The sequence below is a fragment of the Sus scrofa genome, chromosome 3 (assembly GCF_000003025.6).
Source record: "Sus scrofa isolate TJ Tabasco breed Duroc chromosome 3, Sscrofa11.1, whole genome shotgun sequence".
In the NCBI taxonomy this organism is placed as follows: Eukaryota; Metazoa; Chordata; class Mammalia; order Artiodactyla; family Suidae; genus Sus; species Sus scrofa.
The window spans coordinates 46946776-46969672 of record NC_010445.4 but is presented as its reverse complement, the minus strand read 5'-3'; the positions used below and the strand labels follow the sequence as shown (position 1 = coordinate 46969672).

Genomic DNA, 22897 nt, shown 5'->3' with positions numbered 1-22897 from the left:
GGGGGAAAAAAATCACAAGCGAAACAGCATCACTTCATACTGGAGTCAACAGTGAGGTACACTCAGCTCTGCCACACCCAGCTGTGTGGCCCTGGAGATCTGAACACTTTGCTTCTCTAAGACACAGTTTCCTGGATCTCTGAAATGAGGGCAAGGGATCAGATTGCCCCTCCTTCCATCACATGAATTTTATGAGGCCCCCCAGGAGAAGCATCATGAACCCTTTACAGTTTTTTTTTTTTGTTTTTTTTTTTTTTAAATTCATTTGTCTTTTTAGGGCCAATCCCATGGCATATGGAGGTTCCCAGGCTAGGGGGTCAAATCAGAGCTATAGCTGACCACCTAAGCCACAGCCACAGCCACACCAGATCTGAGCTGTGTCTGCAACCTACACCGAAGCTCACAGCAAAGCTGGATCCCCAACCCACTAAGGAAGGACAGGGATCGAACATACACCCTCATGGATACTAGTCCGGTTTGTTACCACTGAGCCACTATGGGAACTCCCTCTCTCCCGGTTTGAAACACTGACCACCAGGGGATCAACTGCCAAGGTCTGGATGAAGTGGTGGAAAGGTGGCAGCCATACCTCAAAGAAGGCACGTGCAGGGGGACACACTATGGGAAAACCATCCAGACTCAAGTTTGATGGGCTTTCTGCCATCAACTATATGCCATAGAAAAAGCTGCATGTCACAAGGCTTCTGCCATGTGGATAACTTTGGTCTCAATGAGCCAACACAGTGAAAACTATCATCACAGTGAAATCTGGAAACGAATCAGAAGCCCCCATCCTGTTCTCTGCAAAACCATCCTAAAGCCTCAGAAATTCAAGAGAAATGCAAAACAGCAAGCGAATTCTCAGAGAAAGACAACATTATATGTCACAAGGATAGGGCTTTTCAGCCACAACCTACAGAAGTGGTATATGATCCAAGGCACGAAGAAGAATTTGACCTTTTCATCAAATCTCAGTACCTGAATCCTTAAAAAGGCAATGTGAAGATATCTAACAGGAGAGGCTTCTGATAGGTAGGGCAGTAAGCATCTGGAATGAATTAGAGCCAGGGAGTGGCATAGGGAGAAAACAGAAAGACCTTCAAGAAAAGCTCAAAAAACCTCGGGAGTAATGAACTCTGCTGTTACTAGGGCTGTTTGGAATCCACTGACTGGTCTTCCCTGTAAAAGCCAGAAAAGGCCATCCAGCTCTCCCACCACACAGCAGGCTTTATGGTCATTACTGGCAACAGGGCTAGGACAGGATGAGCTCCCCGCCTCCTGTGTCCAGTAAAGACAGCGATCCTTTTCCCCTTTCCTCTGTCTTTCTGGCTGGGAAGCATGATAATGAACAAAGCAACAAACCTTACCTCATTCCAGCACACTTGCAAGGCTTCCAAGAGCCAAATTCCAACTGTTTTACTGAGGGTGGCAATGGAACTGACTTCTGCTTATTGAAAATACCATAGACTCCCTTTTTCCTCTAACAACAATTCAATTACTATAGAACTCAAAAATATTTCTAAAAATCTAGCAGTATTTAAAACTTCCTTTTTCTCCATCAATCAGTTGGCCCCAAAGAAACCTTCCTATATCCCACAGGCTCCTTAGACGGAAACAGCTAATTGTGATGCCTAGCAAGAACCCTTATCTTCTTTCCGATACACAGCGCCCTTCCTCCGGCAGAATCCTAAAATAGCAGTTCAGATTAGCATGGCGTTGAGGAGTGGGAGCCTGGCTGAATAACATCAGAATTAATGAGCGGCCGGACCCCAAACAGAGCCACCTGGTGGGCAGGAATCGGGCTGTTTCCTTCAACCAAGTGCCTGCTCCAGGCTATCTCAGCTCCAGCCCGCACCACATTCGCTCTCGGAAGAGGAGGCCCTATTGCCCAGAAAGAAGAGGGCCGGCGCGCAGCGCCCTCACCTTTCAGCAGGTCCGGGTGCACGTAGCCCAGCACGTCGGAGACCCCCAGCTCCTGGCGGGAACAGGTGCCACCGTGGATGTGCAACCAGGCAGGCTCGGCGAGGGCAGTACACAGCGCGGTGATGGACAGGGCACCCGGTAGGGCTGAGGCCAGGCTACGCTCCGGCTGCTTGGGCAAAGCGCTGCCTCCCGGGCTCCTCCGCCGGCGCCCGCCGGGCAGCCCTGCGCCTCCGGGGGCGTACATGCCCGGGGCCGCCCGCCGTAGCTCCGCGGTCGCTGCTGGTCGCCGCCGACCTCCGCGGGGCGCACAGAGCCTGCCTGTCCAGGGGAGGAGAGCAACGCACTGGGTTCGCAGCAGGTAAGGCTGGAGCAAAGCTGTCAGGGTCCATGCTGATGAGGACAGGGGTGGGACAGAGGGCCGAGCTGAGACCCGAGAGCTGCGGGGGTTAGGGAACTGGGACCGGGTCCCTGGAGTGGGACTGCGGAGGTGCGGGATGAGGACCGGGAGAGGGCTAGGGGCCCGCTGCATCTCGGCAGAGCGGAGTAGGGAGAAGGCTGGGACGAAGGTATCCGTTACTGGTGGAAGAGAGTCTTGACCAGAGGGGTCTTGGCCAGAGGGAGTCGAAGCGCGGAGAACTAGCCTGGGCCGCAGGGATCGGGGACCCAGGATCTGGGAACGGCGCTCTGGGGTGCGACCTATACCCAGAAAGGACCCGCCTCTCACTAACTCCTAATCCTTACCAGTCAGCAGGCCTTAAGTGTCTGGATGGCGTCGCTCCGTCCCGTCAAGGGCTCCTCAGCTCTGCGGGGCCGACCGTTCCCAGGCCCCAAACCCGCAACGCCCGGACAGACCCGGGCCCGATCCACTTCCGGCTTCTACACCTCTGCCCCCGCCTCCTCCGGCTCCCCGCCCCGTCCCCCGCGCCAGACACAGCCCGGGCGCGCCGCCGGTCCCCTGCGCAAGGCCTCACGGGACTGGTAGTTCTAGCCGATACCGCGATGTTTTCCGCTGTGGGGACTGGAGAGGGGTGGCTAAGGACCGACTACAACTCCCAGAGGGCAGCGCGGCCGCAGCAGCGGACCCTTTAGTTCCTAAGAGAACCCGCGGCCCTTGGGCGGAAGCAGGTTTGCGTGGTGGGAGCCGCAGTCGGCAGTGCTGTCTCTGCTCACCACTTTCTGCGCCAGGCCGCCATGAAGGACTCGCTGGTGCTGCTTGGCCGTATCCCGGCGCACCCGGACTCCCGCTGCTGGTTCCTGGCCTGGAACCCCGCGGGAACTCTGCTGGCCTCGTGCGGTGGCGATCGTAGCGTCCGCATCTGGGGCAGAGAGGGTAAGGCCGGTCCCGGCTTGCCGCCGAGGGATCTACGTGTGCTTGGTGTGGGTACCATGCTCTGGGAGTGCGCAGCCTGCGGGGCAGCAGATTCAGAAAGGCGGGGTCACTGGCCGAGGGAGAAGATGGAGGAGCCACTTTCGAGTTGGACATTAGCCACTCTCTGGTTTTTCTGGCTAGAAGCAAAGATGTCAGTAGATGGCCGAAATAGGGAATTATGACAGTTTCTGAGGCAGGAAAATGAGAGAAGGTGGTAGGAAAGTAGCCTGCAGAGTATTTTGCGACAGACGATGAAGTTTACATTTTGTCCCAACGGTATTTGAGAGCCATTGACTGTTTAGGGCCGCATCCGAGGCCTATGTAAGTTTCCAGGCTAGGGATCAAATCGGAGCTGCTGCTGCCAGCCTACGCCACAGCCACAGCAACACTGATCTGAACTGCATCTGCAGCCTACACTGCAACAGCGGATCCTTAACCCACTGAATAAGGCCAGGGATCCAACTCGCATCCTCATGGATACTAGTCGTGTTCTTAACCCTGAGCCCCAACAGGAACTCCACCACTGACAGTTTTAAATCAGGAGGGCAACTCCTCATTTGTTTTAGAAAGATGCCTCCTAAGGAAGTGGATTCAGTTACAGCTTTCTGAAAGCATGTTGTTAAATACACCCACTGAACTTTGCCCTCTCAGCTGGGCTCCAATACTGGTCCCCATTACCCAGTGGCATCGTTAGTACTTCAGTATCTTCTTGTGCACCCAGCTCCAGAGCCTGGTCTGCTCTCTGCTTTTAGGCGACAGCTGGATCTGCAAATCTGTCCTCTGTGAAGGCCACCAGCGCACCGTACGGAAGGTGGCCTGGTCTCCCTGTGGAAATTACCTGGCTTCTGCCAGCTTTGATGCCACCACTTGCATTTGGAAGAAAAACAAGGATGACTTTGAGGTAACTGGGTTGGATGGGGCCAGGATTGTTGGAACCTGAACTGACCTGAGTGGGTAAGGCTGTACCCAGGAGGACTGCAGGAGTCTTAGATGACGTTGATTCCTGTCCCTCTTCCCTTTTCACAGTGTGTAACCACTCTAGAAGGCCATGAAAATGAGGTCAAGTCAGTAGCCTGGGCCCCATCTGGCAACCTCCTTGCTACCTGCAGCCGAGATAAGAGTGTGTGGGTCTGGGAAGGTGAGTCCCTCCAGGCACAGTTGAGAACCAGCCATCAGATCCCACCCGTGTCCCTTATAAGCTCCCTTCTTTTTTCTGCCGCAGTCGATGAAGAAGATGAGTATGAATGTGTCAGTGTCCTCAACTCCCATACACAGGATGTCAAGCATGTGCTTTGGCACCCAAGCCAGGAGGTAAGAGTCAGGTACCCTGGTGGGAAGGAATTCTGATGTGGAGGGTTGTGCCCAACCTTCTTCCACTCTCCAGCCTTAGCCTGATTCTTGCAGAGATCTCTATCTGTGCCCCAAAGACGTCAATCAGTCCCTTTATAAAAGTAGATCGCTGGGAGTTCCCTGTCCTGTCCTAGGAGGGAGAAGTGCTGGAAGCACAGGTACTTCCTGGGCCCTCCAGACACGTCCTGTGTTTTCCCTGGCCTTCTCCACAGCTGTTAGCCTCTGCCAGCTATGACGACACAGTGAAGCTCTACCGGGAGGAAGAGGATGACTGGGTATGCTGTGCCACCCTTGAAGGTCATGAATCCACTGTGTGGAGCTTGGCCTTTGACCCCAGCGGCCAGCGCCTGGCATCTTGCAGCGATGACCGTACCGTGCGCATCTGGCGCCAGTATCTGCCAGGCAATGAGCAAGGTGAGGAGCCAATCTGAGGGCTAAGAAGATTTGTCTCTTGTGAGGTTTGAAAGAGTGTGTAGGATTTTAATGCAAGAAGAAAATTCTAGGTGCAAATAAAACAGCACAAACAAAAGCATTGAAGGTGAAGACAGCCTAGACTTGGCAATGCCAGGAGCAGTGACTTGTGTGGTGTCAGTGGTGCATAGGGTATAAAGGGTTTGGAGAGAAATGAGGTGGGTTGGGCTGTTTGGTGGGTGGCCTTAAAAGGCAGACTGACTCATCAGACCTAGTCTGCTGCAACAGGTTTTTTAAGGAACAGAACATTTCCTTCTCAGAATTCTGCTGTAAAAATACCAATCTGGGTGCAGTGTGTAAGGCAGATCCTTGAGGATGGAGATAGGAATGAAAATGAGGCCTCACGGGAATTCCCTGATGGCTCAGCAGATTAAGGATTCGCATTGTCACTGCTGTGGCTTGGGTCACTGCTGTGGCACAGGTTCAATCCCTGGCCCAGGAAACTTCTGCATGCCACTGCCATGGCCAAAAAAAAGAAAAAAAAAGGATGAGATCTCATGACTGAGGTGGGCATGGGAATTAGGATCTCCTCTGCAGGATGGGGGTGGAGCAGGTATTCCCCTGGGGTGCCTAGGACTCAAACAAGGCTGAGGCTCAAGAGAAGTCTGTCGTGCAGGGGTGGCGTGCAACGGCTCTGACCCCAGCTGGAAATGTATCTGCACTTTGTCAGGCTTCCACTCCAGGACGATTTATGACGTCGCTTGGTAAGACACCTGCCCCCACCCAATTGGACCGATTTTAGGGAAGTCAAGACCTTGTACTAGTCTCTTTCAGGTCAGGAATCCTTCATGACAGGGAATCTGCTTATGCTGAGTGAGAAAAGTGCCATTCAGAATTATGTGTAGTCTTTAGTTATATTGGAGGAAAACCTATTTGGCTGCACTTGAAGCTTGGGGTGATGTTTGTGGCTATGTACTTGTTAGGGAAGCACTTCAATAAGAGACTTGTAGCAGAGCCCTGAAGAGGGTGGGGGGCGGGGGGTGAGCCACCTGCACACACACTGATGCGAACGCTCCTCCCAGGTGTCAGCTGACAGGGGCCTTGGCTACCGCCTGTGGGGATGATGCCATCCGAGTATTTGAGGAGGATCCCGGCTCAGATCCACAGCAGCCTACCTTCTCCCTGACAGCCCACTTGCCTCAAGCCCATTCGCAGGATGTCAACTGTGTGGCCTGGAACCCTAAGGAGCAGGGGCTCCTGGCCTCCTGCAGTGATGATGGAGAGTTGGCCTTCTGGAAGTATCAGCCATCTGAAGGCCCCTGAGCCACCCTGACTTTGAAGAGAATCATGGTTCCCCAGAAAATGTTGTAAGACTTTCTCAAACCCCTTGGACCTGGAGGAGTATCCTCTGCCCTCCCTCTTCTGTTCAGACTTGGGTAGAAGCGCAGAGCTGCAGAACCACTCCATTGACACAGTCCTTGGTAAAGAGTTGCAGAACATCAGCGCATTGTACTTAAGTCACAGATTTTGCTTGCTTTAGGGCACAGTGTTATGTTGGGGGGGAGTGAATACACCACTTCACCATACAGCACCATATCTGTGTGTAGGAGGGAGCTCAGCTCTTTCTGGAAATAATCCAGCTGAATCCCAAGTCCTGTTTTATAAGGAGATTCACAATTGAAAGAATTCCATGGTGAGTCCTTTTCTGAAGTAGATCCCGCCTTCCCCATTGCTGGGCAAATCCTTCTATTTGAGACATTCAGTCAACGTTGAAGGAAATTTTTAAGTATAGGTTAGAGTAAGAGATGCTTCTGCCTTCCCTTAGCGAGCCTGACATACCTTCTGTGCTGTGAGGACAGCTGGAGAGTACTGAGAAATAAATGGGGAGGGTGTGAACCCTGAAAGGGAGTTATTGTTGGCCACAGGTCATGCATTCTCAGTGGCTGAAAATTGATTCTTGGGTGAGGGGCAAGAAAATCTTAGAGATGGTAACTTGTGGCTCTCTAAAGGACCAGTATGTAAATATATTGTGGTCTGTCTATATTACCTTTTCATCACGGGGGTGGAGGTGTGTGCAATCTGTGACCTATACTACAGCTTGCAGCAATGCCAGATCCTTAACCTACTGAGCAAGGCCAGGGATCAGACCTGCATCCTCATGGATGTACTCCCCAGGTGGGTGGAGACTGTCTTCAAGGCTACAGCCTTAACTTCATTTTTTACACCACAGAAATCACAATCTTAGATTTTGAAGAGAAAGCTGGGGTAGTACCTAAAGCAGTGGTTCTCAAGATGTGGTCTACCAGTCACTGGAAATCCCTTGAGCTTTCTGGGGGACCAAGAGGTCTCTGCTTGGCACCTTGGCAGGAAGCAAGGCAGTGACACCAAATTCTACAGTTGTGTCTCTGTGCCTTGCTCTCACAGTAAAAATACTGCCAACATCACTGTGAAATGTCCTCAAGAGAGCCAATAAAAGTAAGTGTATGAAATTTGGACCCTAGAGTAACATTCTGATGATGGGAAGCACGCCTAAGCACTCATGCCCCCTGCAGAGCGGTCATCTTGAGGAAAAGCACTTGTGCAGTTGCAAGCTGAATCAGCTGTGTTCTTCACAGCATATTTTCCACTTCAAGGAACTAGCAAATTATAGTATTTCTATTAGGAGACATTTTCTGGTAAATGAATCAAATGAGCCTTTCACTTCAAGGGAAACTGATAGTTTTGCCAATGATAAAACGAAAGCCTTCAAGCAAAAATCAGAATTTTTGAAAACTTGTATTGCCGCCATGAGCTTGCCATCTTCCCAACATGTAGACTTTTCTGAGGGGATTGGTGGTGATATGAACAAATGTGATTTGTATGATGAAGTGTGTTGTTTGGAAGATTTGCATAATTCAGTGAATGAACATTTTCCAAATGACTAATGCACGATGTTACAAGACTGAGATAGACTAGGAGTTCCCTGGTGGCCTTAGCAGTTGTGGATCCAGCATCATCATGGCTATGGTTTGGGTCACTGCTGTGGCATGGGTTTGATCCCTGGCCCAGGAACTTTAGCATGCTGCAGGCACAGCTAAAAAAATAATTTGGAAAAAAAGGAATATAGATTGGTGGGCTTTAGCGTAGGAATATAAAAAGCTTCTTGATGGAGTTCCTTGATTCCCATAATGACACAGCAGAAAAGAATCTGACTAGTAACCATGAAGTTGCAGGTTTGATCCCTGGCCTTGCTCAGTGGGTCAGAGATCCTGCCTTGCTGTGGCTGTGGCGTAGGCCAGTAGCTGTAACTTAATTCGACCCCTAGCCGGGAACCTCCATATGCTGCAGGTGTGGCCCTAAAGAGCAAAAAAAGAAAGAAAAAAAAAAAACGCTCCTTGCTAAGGCTTCATACTGCCTTCAAGAAACTACCACCTGTGGCGTGGTGACATACTATCAAATAGCCTGTTACCTGAGAAGTCCATTTAAAAACCTCCTTTTCCAAAATCTTGTCTGTGACATAAGCTTCAACTCAAATACACAGCAGACTGGAAGCAGCTCTGAGAACCCCGACTGTCTTCTATTAAGCCAGACGTTAAAGAGATTTGCAAAAATGTAAAATGCCACACTTCTTCCTGGATTTGTTTTGGAAGTTGTCTTTCATGAAAAGTTAACATGTTACTGTTATTTTAAAATGCATTTAATACTGTAAGTAAATATCAATGGATATAACCACGATAATAAAAGCTATTTGGAGGTCTTGAGTTTTTGTAGTATCAAGGGGTCATAAGACTAAATTTGAAAACTGCCAACATAGGAAAGTCACCCATCAAGATCATCTCCCAATTTTATGCACACTTATTCCTGAAAAACAACAGAAGGCAAGAATTTGAGGAAGAAAATTTGATCTGGATTTTAAAATCAGTTTTAAGCACCCTGCTGGTGCTACCTCCTTACAGGAGGGGACACTGCCCATCTTGAGAAACCCCCAACCTGTTGATCACTCCCAAGTTCAGTGTTAGTTCCCGCAGTAGTGCTAATACCCGGGTAGCATTCAGAGGAGGCGACCAAGGGCACAGCCTGACTGAGGAGAAGCTACCAACACTGTTCCCTCCACACTGACTGAAATAGCTCAGGTGGCGGCCTAACTGAAGGGCGGCCTCATCCTCCAGAAGCATTCGCTGTGAGCAAGTCCACTGGCTGAGAAAAAAACAACCCTTATGTTAGAGAAAGGAAATTTAATTTGGAATCACTGCAAAGACAAATGGTTTTTCCAAGTCATTTTACTAGAATGTGCCCCAAAGGAACTACAAAGAACATCCCTAAAACCACTGTGCACAGTTTATGCTCAGCATCTACTGCAGACACTGGATCCAAAGTCTGGCTGTTGAAGGAGCCAGAGGAAAGTAGTGGATGGGCCGGGACTGTAGCACTGACTGGCCAGACTTCACACAGACCGGGTCGCCACTATGGAGGTCCCATACGGGGTGCAGGTTCCTAATTCAGGTTCAACCCTTCCTGTTCAAGAGCAGGTGCCTCTGGACTCAATCTGAGTCACTGTCTGTCTCAGCTTCTTTCACATCCACACTGAATTTGTACTCCTGGTCACACCCCATGTAGGCGTCACTCATGAAGTACAGAGTGTAGTTGTGGGCACCAGTGGCCGGGGCCACGAAGTCAAGCTTCACCTAGAGAGAGCAGGTAGAGCTCAGGGTGAGCTCCGATGCAGAGGAAGAGTTCTCACCCTGCCCACCTCAGAACGCGCTGGGGCCAGTGGACACACTCACCTTGGCCTTCTGCTGCAGGGTCAGCCTCTTGATGGAGATGAGGCTGTTTGACTTGGCATCTCCAATCACCACCCACCAGCCCTCTTCACGTTTCTGTAGTGACCAAAAGCCAACAATTTCAGAGTATTAAGACTTGATGGGAGTTCCTGTCGTGGCGCAGTGGTTAACGAATCCGACTAGGAACCATGAGGTTGCGGGTTCGATCCCTGCCCTTGCTCAGTGGGTTGACAATGCGGTGTTGCCGTGAGCTGTGGTGTAGGTCGCAGACGCGGCTCGGATCCTGCGTTGCTGTGGCTCTGGCGTAGGCTCTGATTCGACCCCCAGCCTGGGAACCTCCATATGCCGCGAGAGCAGCCCACGAAATAGCAAAGAGACAAAAAAAAAAAAAAAAAAAAAAAAGACTTGATGGCCATGACACCAGGAGAAAAGAAAGTTACAACAAAAACCAGAAAGAAAGCTTTCTAAAATTTCTTCCCAAAATTAATTTAAGATTTTAAACTGTCTAAAGGTGTCTCAAGAGAAATCAACTTTTAGGTAGGTAGGTGAACTCATTTGTTGGTTCTGGCTCCTTTCCTGGTCCAAGTCCCTTCTCCCATTCAGTGCTTGCCACTAAATCCAAGATTCCACGATTAGACATCTAGTCTGTGGGGCCTGGCAACCTGGACTTCCTCAGAGACCCTTTCAAGTGAAAGCATGTATGTCAGAGGAAAACATGGCAACATGGAGATGAGCCTGCCAGTGAAGAGGATCCAAAGCAGGCCTGGCCTCCATAAAGAATCCCTCTCTGCTGGCTGCTCCTCTGCCAGAAAGCCCAAGAATTCCAGTTAAAGTGCTCTTTCCTCAGAACCTATTAAACACATTTATAAAATTAAACATTAGTGTATCTAGTTTCTGCTTTCAGCCATCAGTCATTCTCCCCTGTAAGGGGTCAGATTTCCTTTTGGGCAGTAAAGAGCCAAGCTACTGGAAACAGTATGTAGCAGTGAGAAAGGGGGGAGAAGAAACACCAGCTAGAAAAGCCCAATTATCCTGGACCACTTAGAGGTAAAGATAAATGATTCTTCATAGCCATGGATATCGACGGCACTGCACAACTGGGACTTTGAACCAGTCACCTAAATTGCTTTAAAGCAAAAACTCCCACCACAATCACCCATGGCCCCAAGATTAATCCTCACCCAAATGACTTGGGTATTACTCTAAATACCAAATACCTGGGTATCACTCCAGTGACTGTGGACCCCTTGGCCCAGACTCTAGCCAGCTAGTAGGGCCTCAGGGCAGCCCTGGTAAAGCTAGTAGCCGTACCTGTGGGAAGAGAGGTGCGATCACAGGGCCTGTGACTTCTTCCTCTCGCTCCAGCTGCACCAGCACCACAACTGGCCCACCACTGCAGGGACAAACACAAGGTATGCATCAGAGCTGTGCCCAGTGGGGACCCTGGGGGAGGGCCTTGGCCCTCTCTGGCTCACCTGCGGATACTGTCCTTATCCACCACTTCGTAGGACAGCTCGATGTTGGGGTAGCGGTTACAGAACCGGGCCACGTCTGCAATCTGGCTGTCTGACAGTTGCAGCAACGCGTTGCGCTCCTCATCTTCCATCTCCATGATGTCGAAGACACTCTCCACCCCCTGCAGTAGGCGTTCAGAGGTCAGGGAAGATGAGGGAATGCAGACTAGCAGCAAAGGGAACTGGCTCCAAAGAACAGCTGATTTGACTTCCTACACTACCAGGTCACCTAAAGACTCGGCCCACAACCATCAGGCTCTCTAGCATCTCCGTGGGTAACACCTTCAGAAAAAGTCTCCCCTCCCACTACCCCCGCCCCAGCACAGGACACTCAGGCTCGGCCACCAACACTCCAGGCCCAGGCCCGGCTCACCTTGTCTGTGCAGCGTTTGATGTGCTCTGAGGTGAAGTGTGGCAGCTGTTTCAGGTATGAGTCCTTGGACCACATGGCCTGCGTGACCATCTGGGCCAGCTCCATGGCTGCCAGGGCTGGGCTGAGCCAGCCGTTGCTGGAGAGGACATCCACACAGGCCTGGATGAGCCGGATGGCCTGAACACGGGTAGGAGAGCAAGGGAGGGTGGTTCAAAACTGCTGCTTCAGATGGCACGTGGGCCACCCCTGTGCCCAGCCCCGTGCCCAAACAATACCTTGCTAAGGATTTCCTCTGTATCCGACTGCAGCTCAGCACTCAGCTGCATGCGGGACAGGTGAGCCTGCAGAAGCAGGTTGGTCTTCACGTGTGGGTCGTTGAACTTGGGGTTATTCAGCTTGTGGGGGACCTTCTGAGCCAACTGGAATGTGGAAGAAAAAGAGCCGGTGATGAAGAGGTGGCCCTGCTCTGGGGCCCACAGCTCCACCTGACCCAGGCTCACAATACTTCACAACACAGGGGCGGGTGGAGGGGTGCATCTTGGGGGCTGAGACGTGTGTGGAGGCAAGTGAGGCCTGAGCCAGTGGCGACGGGGGATCACGTGCTGTGGGCACACCGCCAAGTTTCAACTCCAAGGGTGTTCTGAAGCCATGACAGCCTCACCTGCCGAAGCAGGTTGTCTTCATGGTGTCGGATGGGAATGTTCTCATACTCAGCCGCATTGGAGATGATCTCAATAAGCCCTCGCACCTTGGTCTTGGCGTTCAGGGACATGCTGAAGAGCTCTGGGAAACAGGGAAGGAGATGTGGGAGGAGTCAACGCAGACAGAAAAGGAGCAGGGAGGAGAGTTAATGCCTGGGCTACCCCACCTCTGCCCGCATTGCTTTCCTCTGGCAAATACACAGGGCCCGGGAAGGCTGTCATAACTCATCCCTCTGTGCTGCAGACCCCGCCTAGGGTCCCTCTAAGCTCAGGTTCCCCTCAGACCAGCCCCCGGTGGCCCCGCACCAATGGTGGTATAGTTGATGTAATAGTAGGCAGCAATCATGCCCAGGTTCAGAGGCGCCACGTCCATCTCGTCCTCAATACTGATGCACTTGGACTGCTCCAGGTCACTCAGGGTCTGTTCCACAAGCTCTGACAAGTGGTCAGACAGGTGACGATGGGAGATGCCTGCGAAGGTGAGAGGTAAGCGGGGAGTCATGGGGAGGTGGCAAGCAAGGGCTGTGGAAACCGCAAAAGGATAACATGTGCTCCTAAGCCCGCTGACCCTGCAGGTTGTAATAGTTGGGGTTCTGTGTCATGCGGCGGTACAGAAAGGTCCAGGTGAGGTAGTCCACGGCGTCCTGCTTGTTCTCGATGGTCTTGGTGACAATCTCTGCATTGAAGTGGTCATGCATACAGTGGTCCAGGTGAGACTCTACTGGCAAAGGCTCATATAAGAACTTTTTGAAGAAATCCTATAGGAAAGAAGAGTCAATGACAATATGGTCACCAAAGAAAGGACAAGGGCAAATCCACAGAGGATGGCTCCTGAGTGACAGGCACAGCTAATACAAAATGGAAGAAACTAGTTGCACAGTAGACGGAAGCGGGGTCTGGACCTGGCGAGCTGGGTGTATATGCCTGTGCCAGCTGGCATCACCAGCCGGCCATCTGTACAGTGGGGACCAGAGTACGCCAAGTCACACAGGGAAGATGGACCCACCAGAGGACAAAGCCCTCAATACAAAGAGTCAACAGCAGTAGCAAAAACCAAAGGCTACAAAATTCTATGCAGCCGAGAGGACTGTTACAAGGGTAACATGGAGAATAAAAGAGGCAGAAGTTGACAGAATACAAAAAAGTAAAACACTCACGGAAAGAGAGATTAAAGAACCTGTTCTGAGGCTTAGGATCAAAAGTGCAAGAGACCAGGGCTGACCTTTTTGGAGCCCTGGCACATGATAACGCAGCGCCCCTCGTCATCCTGCAAGGGGCGGTTGGCACGGCCCACCATCTGGAGCACATCGTAGATGGGGTAGTCCACGTACCTGCAGGGGAGAGAAGGCACAACTGCACCAGCACAGACAGCGCTCAGGGGGCTTACTCCCTAAACGTCAAAGAAGAAAACACAACATGGGGAGATATGGGCAAATTACAGCAAGACTCTGTTTATGAACTCCTGTGCTCAGGCACTAGGTTCCACCTGTTACCTATACATTATTTTAGTTTTCAAGTGTTTTAAGAGTCATGACTTTGTTGCTTAAGATCCTTGGGCCAAAGCTATAAACCCATCTAATGCCAACAGCAAAATAACTCCCTACAAAGGACCAATACGTAGGGCAGGCTTCCCAACTTCACAGCTGTATAGTTCACAAATAATCAAGTCACCCAACTCCTACCCAAACCCAGAAGCAGGTCCAGACATTAGTTCCCCAGTGGTGGTGCAGTGGGTTAAGTATTGTCACTGCAGCAACTTGGGTCACTACTGTGGCACAGGTTCAGTCCCTGGCCTAGGAACTTCCACGTGCCACAGGTGCAGCCAAAAAAGATGAAGAAAAAACTAAAAATGAGTCTACACAAATAAACGTCTGGCTGGGTGGAATTTAGGCTAGCTGTTTATTTCCCTAACACCTTTTCTTCACTTCCGGATTTGCGGATGTTATATTCGTTCTAGGAGGGAGGCTCCCGTGAACTCGGAGCACAGCTCTACTCACGCGTGGATCTTGCCGTTATAGTACTGGGTGTCCATGATGATGACCAGGTGGGCGGCCACGTTCATGCCCCAGCAGAGACTTCGAGAAGCTACCACCACCTGGATGGCGCCTGCGCAGCAGAGGGGAGAAGGAAACTGAGCGCAGAGCTCCCTGGGAGAGGCAGGACTTGCTGCCTGTTATCTTGTGCTAGTCTCAGAACTCAGAGCACAGCTTGCCGGGAACAAGGCTTAATGACTCAGAAACTAACCCACTACCACAGGCGTTTGCTCTGTGCCACTGCTGCTCTGCTGAGGGACTAGCCTAGAGGAAACAAGGTGATCCTGTAACAGACTCCCAAACCCAGGGAAAGCTAGGCTTACGCGCTGCCTAAGACAGGCCTTGTCGACTGGAAAGTGATAACACCAACCAAGCCATAGGCTGGCTCAGTACACAGCAAAACTGAGCTCTGAGGCTGCCCCACACCGGACAGATTCAGGGGTCAAAGAGCAGCAGTGATGATTCTGGCAGAAGTATCCCCGCTGCAGCCCTACTAAGCACTGTCAAAACGATTAGCACCCTGCATGAAATGCCAGGCATCAACAAGGGACAGAGACACAGCCACCCAAGGGGGACTCACAGAGTTTACACCTCTGAGGCCTAACCACCCTGCTGAGTCTGATATCCATGGAAAACCAGGTCTAAGGGCCAGGGATCCCAGTCTAAAAACCAGTGTGAGAGCGCACAGCCTTAGAACCTGCCTGTTTTCTCACGTAGCAGACAGGGTAACACCTATTCCACCTTCCTCACAGGGATATTAAGAATATCAAAGGATAAAAAAATCTGATTAAGCACACTGAAAATGACTAGTGTACTATCACAGAACCCTGTGACCCCCTTAGAGCCCATCTCACCCTGCGCCTCAGGGCTTGTGCTCTACCTGAGCTGAAGAGCTGTTCCACCAGGCGCCGCTCCATGGGGCTGAGCCCCTCGTGCAGGTAGCCCACCCCGTTGAGCAGCGTCTCCTTGAGTGTGCTGTCGCCCAGCTTCTCCAGGTATGGGATCAGGTCCTTTTCTGTGCAGTGCAGGAACCTGGGTGGCATGAGTGCTGGCTCAGAAGGGAACCCTGCAGAGACCCTTCCAGCTGAGTATCACCCCACTCCCCCCATGGGAACGGAACACCCTGCAGGGTGGGCCAGTCTCACTTGAGCCCAATCCCCCCACCTCTGCCGCTGGATGTCCGCTGCACACGTGGTGAGGATGTCGATGGCGGTGAGGCGCGTCTGCTTGCGAGATGGAACGAAGACGATGACGGGCTTCTTGGGTGAGTGCTTGGTGATGGCGTGGTACACGGGCTTGGCCATGGACAGCAGGCGAGTCTGCGTGTGGCTGATGTTGAAGCCCTGGAAACGGAGGAAGAAGAAAAGGATACTACCAACCCTGGGAGCCCTGGATTGGAGGCTGTGCAGGAACAGAGAGAGCGGGTCCCACCTGGATGTGCAGCTCCAGGGGCACGGGGCGCACGTTCGGGTGGAAGTTGAAGGTGGAGGTGGCGCTGCACCCCAGCCAGTGGGCCACATCCTTCGCATTTGATAGCGAGGAGCTCAGGGCCACGATGCGGATGGGCCGTTCGATCTGGGAGGAGATGTAGCGCATCCGAGAGCAGATCACCTCTAAGACGGGCTGGGAAAAGGGAGGGGGTCACTATAGCCTGCACGCTCCATCGGCCCCAAGCTAACCTTGAGATGAGGTTGCTGGGCTGTACATGCAGCCCAAAGCCCAAAGCATGCAGAAGTTCCCAGGCCAGGGATCTGGGGAGGCAACCCAGGTCACAGCAGTGATGATGCTGGATTAACCACTAGGCCACCCAGGAACTCCACGATCTCCTAATTTTTCCTTCCATTTAGGGGCTCTCCCATCCTTGGGTCCACCTCCTCCATAGGCAGTCTCCACTAAATGATACTATTTGCCAAAAGTACTACCAAAAGTCTGACATCCTTTTTGTCACCCTTTCAGAAAACGGTGATAGGCAGAATCCTCTTGGGAGAAGCCCTAGGCCCTGACCTTGAGCCCACACTTTAGGGCCATGGCCAAGGTTGCTCTGCCGTCCCAGCCCTCTTCCGTGCCGCCAAGCCGCCATACCCCATTCTCGCCCCCGATGAGGTGGACCTCATCCACCACAAAGAGGTTGATGTTCTGGACGTTCTTGCGCTGCTTCCACCGCCGGGAAAGGATGTCCCACTTCTCAGGAGTGCTGATGATGATGTTGCCTTTGCCCAGGAGCTTCAGGTCCGTGCTGGTCTCCCCAGTGAGGAGCACCACCTTCTTGTTGAGCCTGTCCTGAAACTTCTCGTACCAGTCCATGTACACCTGGCAGCCAGGCGGAGGGAGGGCAGAAAAACATCAAGCCAGGTCAGACATCGTTTCATTTATTACCAGAAAAATCTGAGAGCCAAACACAGTGGCTTCCTGCCCTGGAGATTATAGAGACCTACTTCATAATCAAGCAGCAACCCTCAAGTTGCTGCTTTTCTTAGTTCACAACTGAGGAAATGGCCACCGGGAAGCAAACGGTCTTGTCCCAGTTGGCTCTACAAGTTTCAGGGCTCAAAAAACCCTGATCTGGACTCACAGATGAAAATGGTTTCTGGGGAATTCATACATGACACACCTGCTCCGCCAGAGCCTCCATGGGGGTGATGTAGACACAGCGCCCCTCCGAATTCTGCAGTAGCATCCGTAGGATGGCGAACTCTGCACAGATGGTCTTCCCGCTGCCCGTGGGGGCGCCCACAAACACGTTGTCATCGCTATTGTACACGGTGTTAAACACTGAGGACCGACAGAGAGGCAGTGTGAACACCAAGGGCGGGTGGGAACAGAGGACACGCGGAAAGCTCAGCCAGGCAATGCTGAGTGCCAGCCATGAGAGCTGATACCATGGGGCCTCCAACTGCCACTGGGCCAGCGACCCTCTCCCTCATCTGCTCCCTCCCACAAAGAGAAGGAGAGGATGGAACCAAGATCAAGAGTCCAGGCCTGTGGAGATCTGCGTGAGGACAACAGAAGCCAAGGAGGCAGGGCTCCTTCCATGCCTCTGCCAGTCCCTTCAGGGACCAAGGATGCTGAACCAAAGGGAACCGCATCCCGTCCTCCCCTCCAGCCCTCTTCCCCATTTCCCCGCAACTGTCTAATACAGAGAGTAAAGCCTACGCCCTGGCATCCAGATCAGGTTAACTTCACGTGCTACTGACTGGGGTGCCTCTCAAGGCCCCAATTTCCTCATCGGCAGGATAGGACACCGAAAGCAGTGTCTCAAATAGCGAATCCCTCAGATGACTGGCAGGAGGAGTAAAAGAGAAAATCCTCAAGATGCACCCAGCCCAAAGCACTGAGAACACACAGATGTCATACAAAGCAGGGTGTGGCCAGCAGGCCTTAGTCAACACTGCAGTCTAGTTCGATACTGGAGCTTTGTAGTCAGAGATAAGACAGTGCACTGTGCTAAGACCCGACACTCTGCCGACCCCCCTCAGTGAGACATGCAAAGCAGCAAAGCAAACCTAAGTCTCCACAGCTTGAGATGGGAAACCGTGCTGGCTGCTGGGGCTGACGGGCCCCCACACCTGCCAAACACCTGAGCACCCTGCCGCCTCTCCCCCTGCAGAACGCACCTGTCTCCAGGGGACCCTGAAAGGCCTCCAGAGGAACTGACTACCTGGAAATGGAAACACCTACCCTGAGTCTGGATGGGGTTGAAGAACGGGAATTTATCTTGGTAAAGGCTCTCAAAGGCACTGTTTCGCAGGGCAGACACAGGCAAGGGCTGCAGGTCCAGGAGCTCGGTTGGGGGCGGGTACTTCTCCGGGAGGATCAGGTGCCGGAAAGAGACAGGCAGCTGGGTCTCACAGGCTGCCGGAAAAGCGACGAGAAGAGCAGTGAGCACACCTCAAGCCCCCAGCAGCCTAGGTATCACTCTCCCCAGCTAAGTCTGGCCCAGTGCTCAGGCCAAGAAACTCTTGGGTTTTTTTTGCCTTTTGTCTTTTTAGGGCCGCACCCACGGCATATGAAGGTTCCCAGGCTAGGGGTCGAATCAGAGCTACAGCTGCCGGCCTACACCACAGCCACAGCAATTCAGGATCCAAGCCACATCTGTGACCTACACCACAGCTCACAGTAACGCCAGATCCTTAACCCACTGAGCAAGTCCAGGGATTGAACCTGCAACCTCATGGTTCCTAGTTGGATGCATTTCCACTGCATCACAAAGGGAACTACCCAAAACACTCGTGTAACTGCCCTGAGAGGGCCTGGCCAGGGGGACCGTGCAGGGCACACCACTCACAGAGCCAGCGGTCAGACACCACTCGGATGAAGTACTGAGGGGGCAGCGGTTCAAAGACAGGCACGAAGAAGGTAATGAGGTGCTCGTCCTGGGCATACTTGGCCTTGAGGAGGAAATACTCATGGTGCAGTATCACCTCGCTGTCTACATCCTCCACCAGAATCCAGAAGGCCTCTGATGAACCATGGACCTGCCACCACGAGCATGGGTGAAAGGAACGTGAGCCAGGGGGTTCAGACCTCCAACCCCGCTCTGAAACCAGTCCCCTGTCAAGCAAAACCTGACCTTTTCGTCCCACTGGAAGTCGGGTGTGATGGTCAGCTCCACTTTCAGGGTGGAGCGTGTGATCGGCTGCAGGTGCACCGACAGCTCCAGCTTGGGAAACAGGTGGACATATTTGTGGATGGTCTTCCCCATCTTGGGCATGCGGATGAGCTCCCCTACGAGGACACAGAGCACAGGGCTGTGGCCCTTCTCACGCACTCCCAAGCCAGGCTCTGAGGGCCACTGAGGGCAACAGGCATATTCCACTCCGGGGGGCGGCTCTCCCGTCACTCTTGGCAGAGCCCAGAGGGTTCAAAGCCCCAAGACAGAGAGCTTGCCTAGGCCTGAGTCAGCACGGGGTGTCAGGCCTAGGAACTGGGAAGCAGACAGCCTCGGAAAGAGGTCTGAGCTGCACAACAGGGGGATGATGGCTTCCCACACACCTATCTCGTTGTGATTCAGGTCATACAGACGCTCGAAAGGGAAGTTTTTCTTCTCAATCTTCTTCACCACCTCCTCAGGGAGCTTCCGGAACTGGCGCAGAGGACACATGGACTGCCACCTATCCGGGACACAAAGAGCTTTCAGCCCCTGTGTGGGGCCTGTAGCAAACCACCCTCCTTATGGCCTTAAGACCCACATAGGATGGTGGTTAAAGACATGGTGACTGCCAGTGGTGAGCTGGGAGCCAACAGGAGCCCCCATCAGCCCCACTCCCTGCCTTCCCCAAGGGCCTGGCCCTTCTTCTCAACATCCACCCCGGTGCACAGCTCAGGCATCAGGGCATGATCAGATGCGCTCTAAGGCTTCCCCAACACACCTCAGCCTGGAGGCCCCAACCCCACCACCAGCTTCCAGCTCACTGGCCCTTACATGCGTTTGTCAATCATCTTGCAAAGGTTCAGGGTCTTGTCTGTCAGCTGTGCCCAGCCTCGGTTCAGGACAATTTCAAAGATGGCACGCATCAACCGGCCAGCTGACTGGGGAAAGACGACGTGTCCCGTTAGTCCCCACATCCCCAGACCTAATGAAGCCACTCCACACGTGGTTTAATTACCTCAAGCTCTGATGTGACCAGCCACACCAACTCAAAAACCAAGTCTCTCTGTCCTCACCCCACCCCCACTAACAGTAGATGCTCACTGAACGCAGGACAGTTAGAGAAATGCAGCTCGAGCTCACAGCACAGCCTTCCAACTACCGCTCACTGCATGACTTTACAGCCTTTAGCTCATTTAGCATTTAGGGTTCTAGCAAGAGTAAGGGTCTTAGGGACTGACTTAGCCTGAGAGGTAAAGACAAAGAGGAGCTAATAAAGCCTTTGGCCATTTCTGGGTTTATTTATGAGCCCAGCAGCCACAGTGGGAAGGCCTTCTCTGCAGGGAGCAGACACTGTGTCCCCTGGAGCCTCCCCAGCATCCCTCTCAAGGCCTTACCTTCCCACACACTCAACATCAGTGCGACAGAGCAGCTACAGCACACGTGCACCCACCAGCGAGCCATCGAGGGAAGGCTCAGCATCCCCTCTCCCTCACTGTTCACCGCAGACAGAGCACACAGGAGAGGAACTCACCACAGGAGGCACCGCCCTGCCCTCACCTGGGTAACGTACACCATGTCGGCCATCAGAGCAAAGCCCTCCAACTTCAGCTGTGAGATGAAAGCTTGGAGAAGCACGTTGATCTGGAAAAAAATCAAAATTGGCCAGAAGGAGGCCCATCACTGAACCGCCCCAGACAGTGAATCGCATTTCTGCTGTGGGCACCCATGCCAGATGAGACCCTCTAGAGCTCTCGATTGAAAGACATTAAGTAATCGTTACTTCCTGTAAAAAGAACACATGAGAAGGATGCAGAAACCAGGACAACCAAGCAGCTTACCAAGTCCAAGCCCAAAATCAAGGTTCATCTTTTAGAAGATGAGGAAAACCACCTGTTCCTTATCCCCAGCGGGGGAACTGGACTCACCTTTGCGCTGGGTTCCTCGATGCTCTCCTTTACAGGGATGGGCACCCTCTCCAGCAACTTCTGCAGCTCCAGCTTCTCCTCCTACCACAAGAAGGAAACAGCTCAAGGAAAGGCCAGGAGGCCACGGAGAGAACCCTCCAGTGACATGGCTGTAAGTACCAACTTCTGTTCCCAACATGCCGTGTGGACCCACCTCTCTCACAGTGATGTTCTTGAACTCTGAGGACAATGAGAAGACTCTGAAAAGCTCAATCTCACTCAGGGTGGGCTTGAGCAGCTGGTTGTAGGTCTGCACTGTATCATTGGTGATGTAGTAGTGGCTGGCTATACGGCCCAGTTCCGTCACCTACGAAGAAGGGAGACTCAATCCAACACTGATCACCGACAAATGGCAACCTCTCATCGCAGACGAGAGGTGCCCACTGATGAACACAGAGAACCAGCCCCTGGGCCACACACGTGAACAGAGATGGCATGATAAACTGACCTACAGGGAAGTGATGCCCACATAGAAAAGAGAGCTGACTCAGCTACCACAGCTCAAGATACGGAAAGGAAGCACTGCCAGATTTAATGCCATCTTATAAGTTCCTAGGTTCAGAGGGCATAGGCCAATGCCACCTTATTTTCGACTGTCCCAAGCAACAGGCAATTAAGACAGGTAATACTCAAATCAAGAAAGCACCTACAGTGGTTAACGAATCTGACTAGGAACCATGAGGTTGCGGGTTCGGTCCCTGCCCTTGCTCAGTGGGTTAACGATCCGGCGTTGCCGTGAGCTGTGGTGTAGGTTGCAGACGCGGCTCAGATCCCACGTTGCTGTGGCTCTGGCGGAGGCCGGCGGCTACAGCTCCGATTCGACCCCTAGCCTGGGAACCTCCATATGCCGCGGGAGCAGCCCAAGAAATAGCAAAAAAAGACAAAAAAGAAAAAAGAAAAAAAGACAGCACCTAAAAAACTGTCTCCAGGGGCCACAACTTTTGCTGGGATCTTTGCCTCCAGCCCTCAGCCCCTCACCTGGAAGTTGCCCGTCTTCTTGTCATACTTGACCAGATTGTTCTTATCCAGCATCAAGGCAGCAGTATGAACCAGGTCCAGTCGGCGCTGGTCCAGCAGGGGGTCTCCCTTGAGGTCATCATGAGAAATGCCATAGAGGGTTGGGGATCGAAGCATTCGGATGTACAGGTAGGCATAGCCCAGCCAGTTCACTGCATCCTGTAAGAGACAGATCATGGGTCTTAGCACAGAGGGCTGATGTCTCAGTGAAAAGCTCCCAGGGTACACTTGGAAATTAATTCCTATTAGAACATGTATTATGCTGTCTTATGAACATTTACAATACTTTTTTTTTTTTTCTGCTTTTTAGGGCCACACCCATGGGATATGGAGGTTCCCAGGCTAGGGGTAAAATTAAGCTGTAGCTGCCAGCCTGCTCCACAGCCACAGCCATGTGGGATCCAAGCTATGTCTGTGACCTACACCACAGCTCACGGCAATGCCGGATCCTTAACCTACTGAGCGAGGCCAGGGATCGAACCTGCATCCTCATGGATACTGGTTAGATTCGTTAACCGCTGAGCCACAACAGGAACTCCTATAATACTTCATTATTAAAAAACATGAGGAGTTCCCGTCGTGGCGCAGTGGTTAACGAATCCGACTAGGAACCATGAGGTTGCGGGTTCGGTCCCTGCCCTTGCTCAGTGGGTTAACGATCCGGCATTGCCGTGAGCTGTGGTGTAGATTGCAGACGTGGCTCGGATCCTGCGTTGCTGTGGCTCTGGCGTAGGCCGGTGGCTACAGCTCCGATTCAACCCCTAGCCTGGGAACCTCCATATGCCGTGGGAGCGGCCCAAGAAATAGCAACAACAACAACAAAAAAAAACATGAGTCTGAGAGTTCCCTTATGGCACAGCAGGTTAAGGAGCCGGCATTGTCACTGCAGCA

The 22897-nt window shown here is 52.3% G+C and overlaps 3 protein-coding genes across 5 annotated transcripts in view; 1 reads left to right on the top strand and 2 right to left on the bottom strand.

Annotated features, from left to right (window-relative positions):
* The window catches only part of TMEM127 (transmembrane protein 127), a 50802-nt gene extending 47987 nt beyond the window's left edge, over positions 1–2815 (bottom strand). The window contains exons 1-2 of the mRNA XM_021087100.1: positions 2665–2815; positions 1924–2241 (exon numbers count right to left, since the gene is read on the bottom strand). Of these exons, the coding sequence (XP_020942759.1) occupies positions 1924–2167 (244 nt within the window). The 5' untranslated portion in view covers positions 2168–2241; positions 2665–2815. The remainder of the gene's footprint in view (positions 1–1923; positions 2242–2664) is intronic.
* Positions 2670–8793, top strand: CIAO1 (cytosolic iron-sulfur assembly component 1). 2 transcript variants are annotated; one of them, XM_003481129.4, is made up of 7 exons: positions 2917–3253; positions 4045–4193; positions 4319–4430; positions 4515–4603; positions 4855–5056; positions 5730–5817; positions 6136–8793. In XM_003481129.4, exons 1-7 carry the CDS (start codon positions 3115–3117, stop codon positions 6374–6376), a joined length of 1020 nt encoding a protein of 339 aa, XP_003481177.1. In that variant the 5' UTR covers positions 2917–3114; the 3' UTR covers positions 6377–8793. The 2 variants fall into 2 exon arrangements, with proteins under 2 accessions (XP_013851321.1, XP_003481177.1); XM_013995867.2 differs by having other exon boundaries at positions 2670–3253; positions 4319–4603.
* Positions 9253–22897, bottom strand: part of SNRNP200 (small nuclear ribonucleoprotein U5 subunit 200) — a 31355-nt gene continuing 17710 nt past the window's right edge. For both annotated transcript variants that reach the window (XM_021087098.1, XM_021087099.1), the window contains exons 21-45: positions 21968–22165; positions 21144–21296; positions 20951–21031; positions 20583–20666; positions 19857–19963; positions 19427–19545; positions 19005–19159; positions 18720–18909; positions 18113–18286; positions 17046–17206; positions 16517–16744; positions 15866–16057; positions 15599–15777; positions 15315–15466; positions 14399–14507; positions 13624–13732; positions 12970–13159; positions 12708–12872; positions 12362–12483; positions 11976–12119; positions 11701–11877; positions 11289–11449; positions 11125–11206; positions 9817–9909; positions 9253–9717 (exon numbers count right to left, since the gene is read on the bottom strand). In XM_021087098.1, the coding sequence (XP_020942757.1) occupies positions 9574–9717; positions 9817–9909; positions 11125–11206; positions 11289–11449; positions 11701–11877; positions 11976–12119; positions 12362–12483; positions 12708–12872; positions 12970–13159; positions 13624–13732; positions 14399–14507; positions 15315–15466; positions 15599–15777; positions 15866–16057; positions 16517–16744; positions 17046–17206; positions 18113–18286; positions 18720–18909; positions 19005–19159; positions 19427–19545; positions 19857–19963; positions 20583–20666; positions 20951–21031; positions 21144–21296; positions 21968–22165 (3669 nt within the window). In that variant the 3' untranslated portion in view covers positions 9253–9573. The remainder of the gene's footprint in view (positions 9718–9816; positions 9910–11124; positions 11207–11288; positions 11450–11700; positions 11878–11975; positions 12120–12361; positions 12484–12707; positions 12873–12969; positions 13160–13623; positions 13733–14398; positions 14508–15314; positions 15467–15598; positions 15778–15865; positions 16058–16516; positions 16745–17045; positions 17207–18112; positions 18287–18719; positions 18910–19004; positions 19160–19426; positions 19546–19856; positions 19964–20582; positions 20667–20950; positions 21032–21143; positions 21297–21967; positions 22166–22897) is intronic.

Coding starts and splice junctions, on each gene's coding strand:
- CIAO1 (XM_013995867.2), top strand. CDS start 3,115: ATGAAGGACTCGCTGGTGCTGCTTGGCCGTATCCCGGCGCACCCGGAC. Junction 4,604..4,854: donor TTTGGCACCCAAGCCAGGAG/GTAAGAGTCAGG, acceptor CCTTCTCCACAG/CTGTTAGCCTCTGCCAGCTA. Junction 5,057..5,729: donor TCTGCCAGGCAATGAGCAAG/GTGAGGAGCCAA, acceptor TCTGTCGTGCAG/GGGTGGCGTGCAACGGCTCT.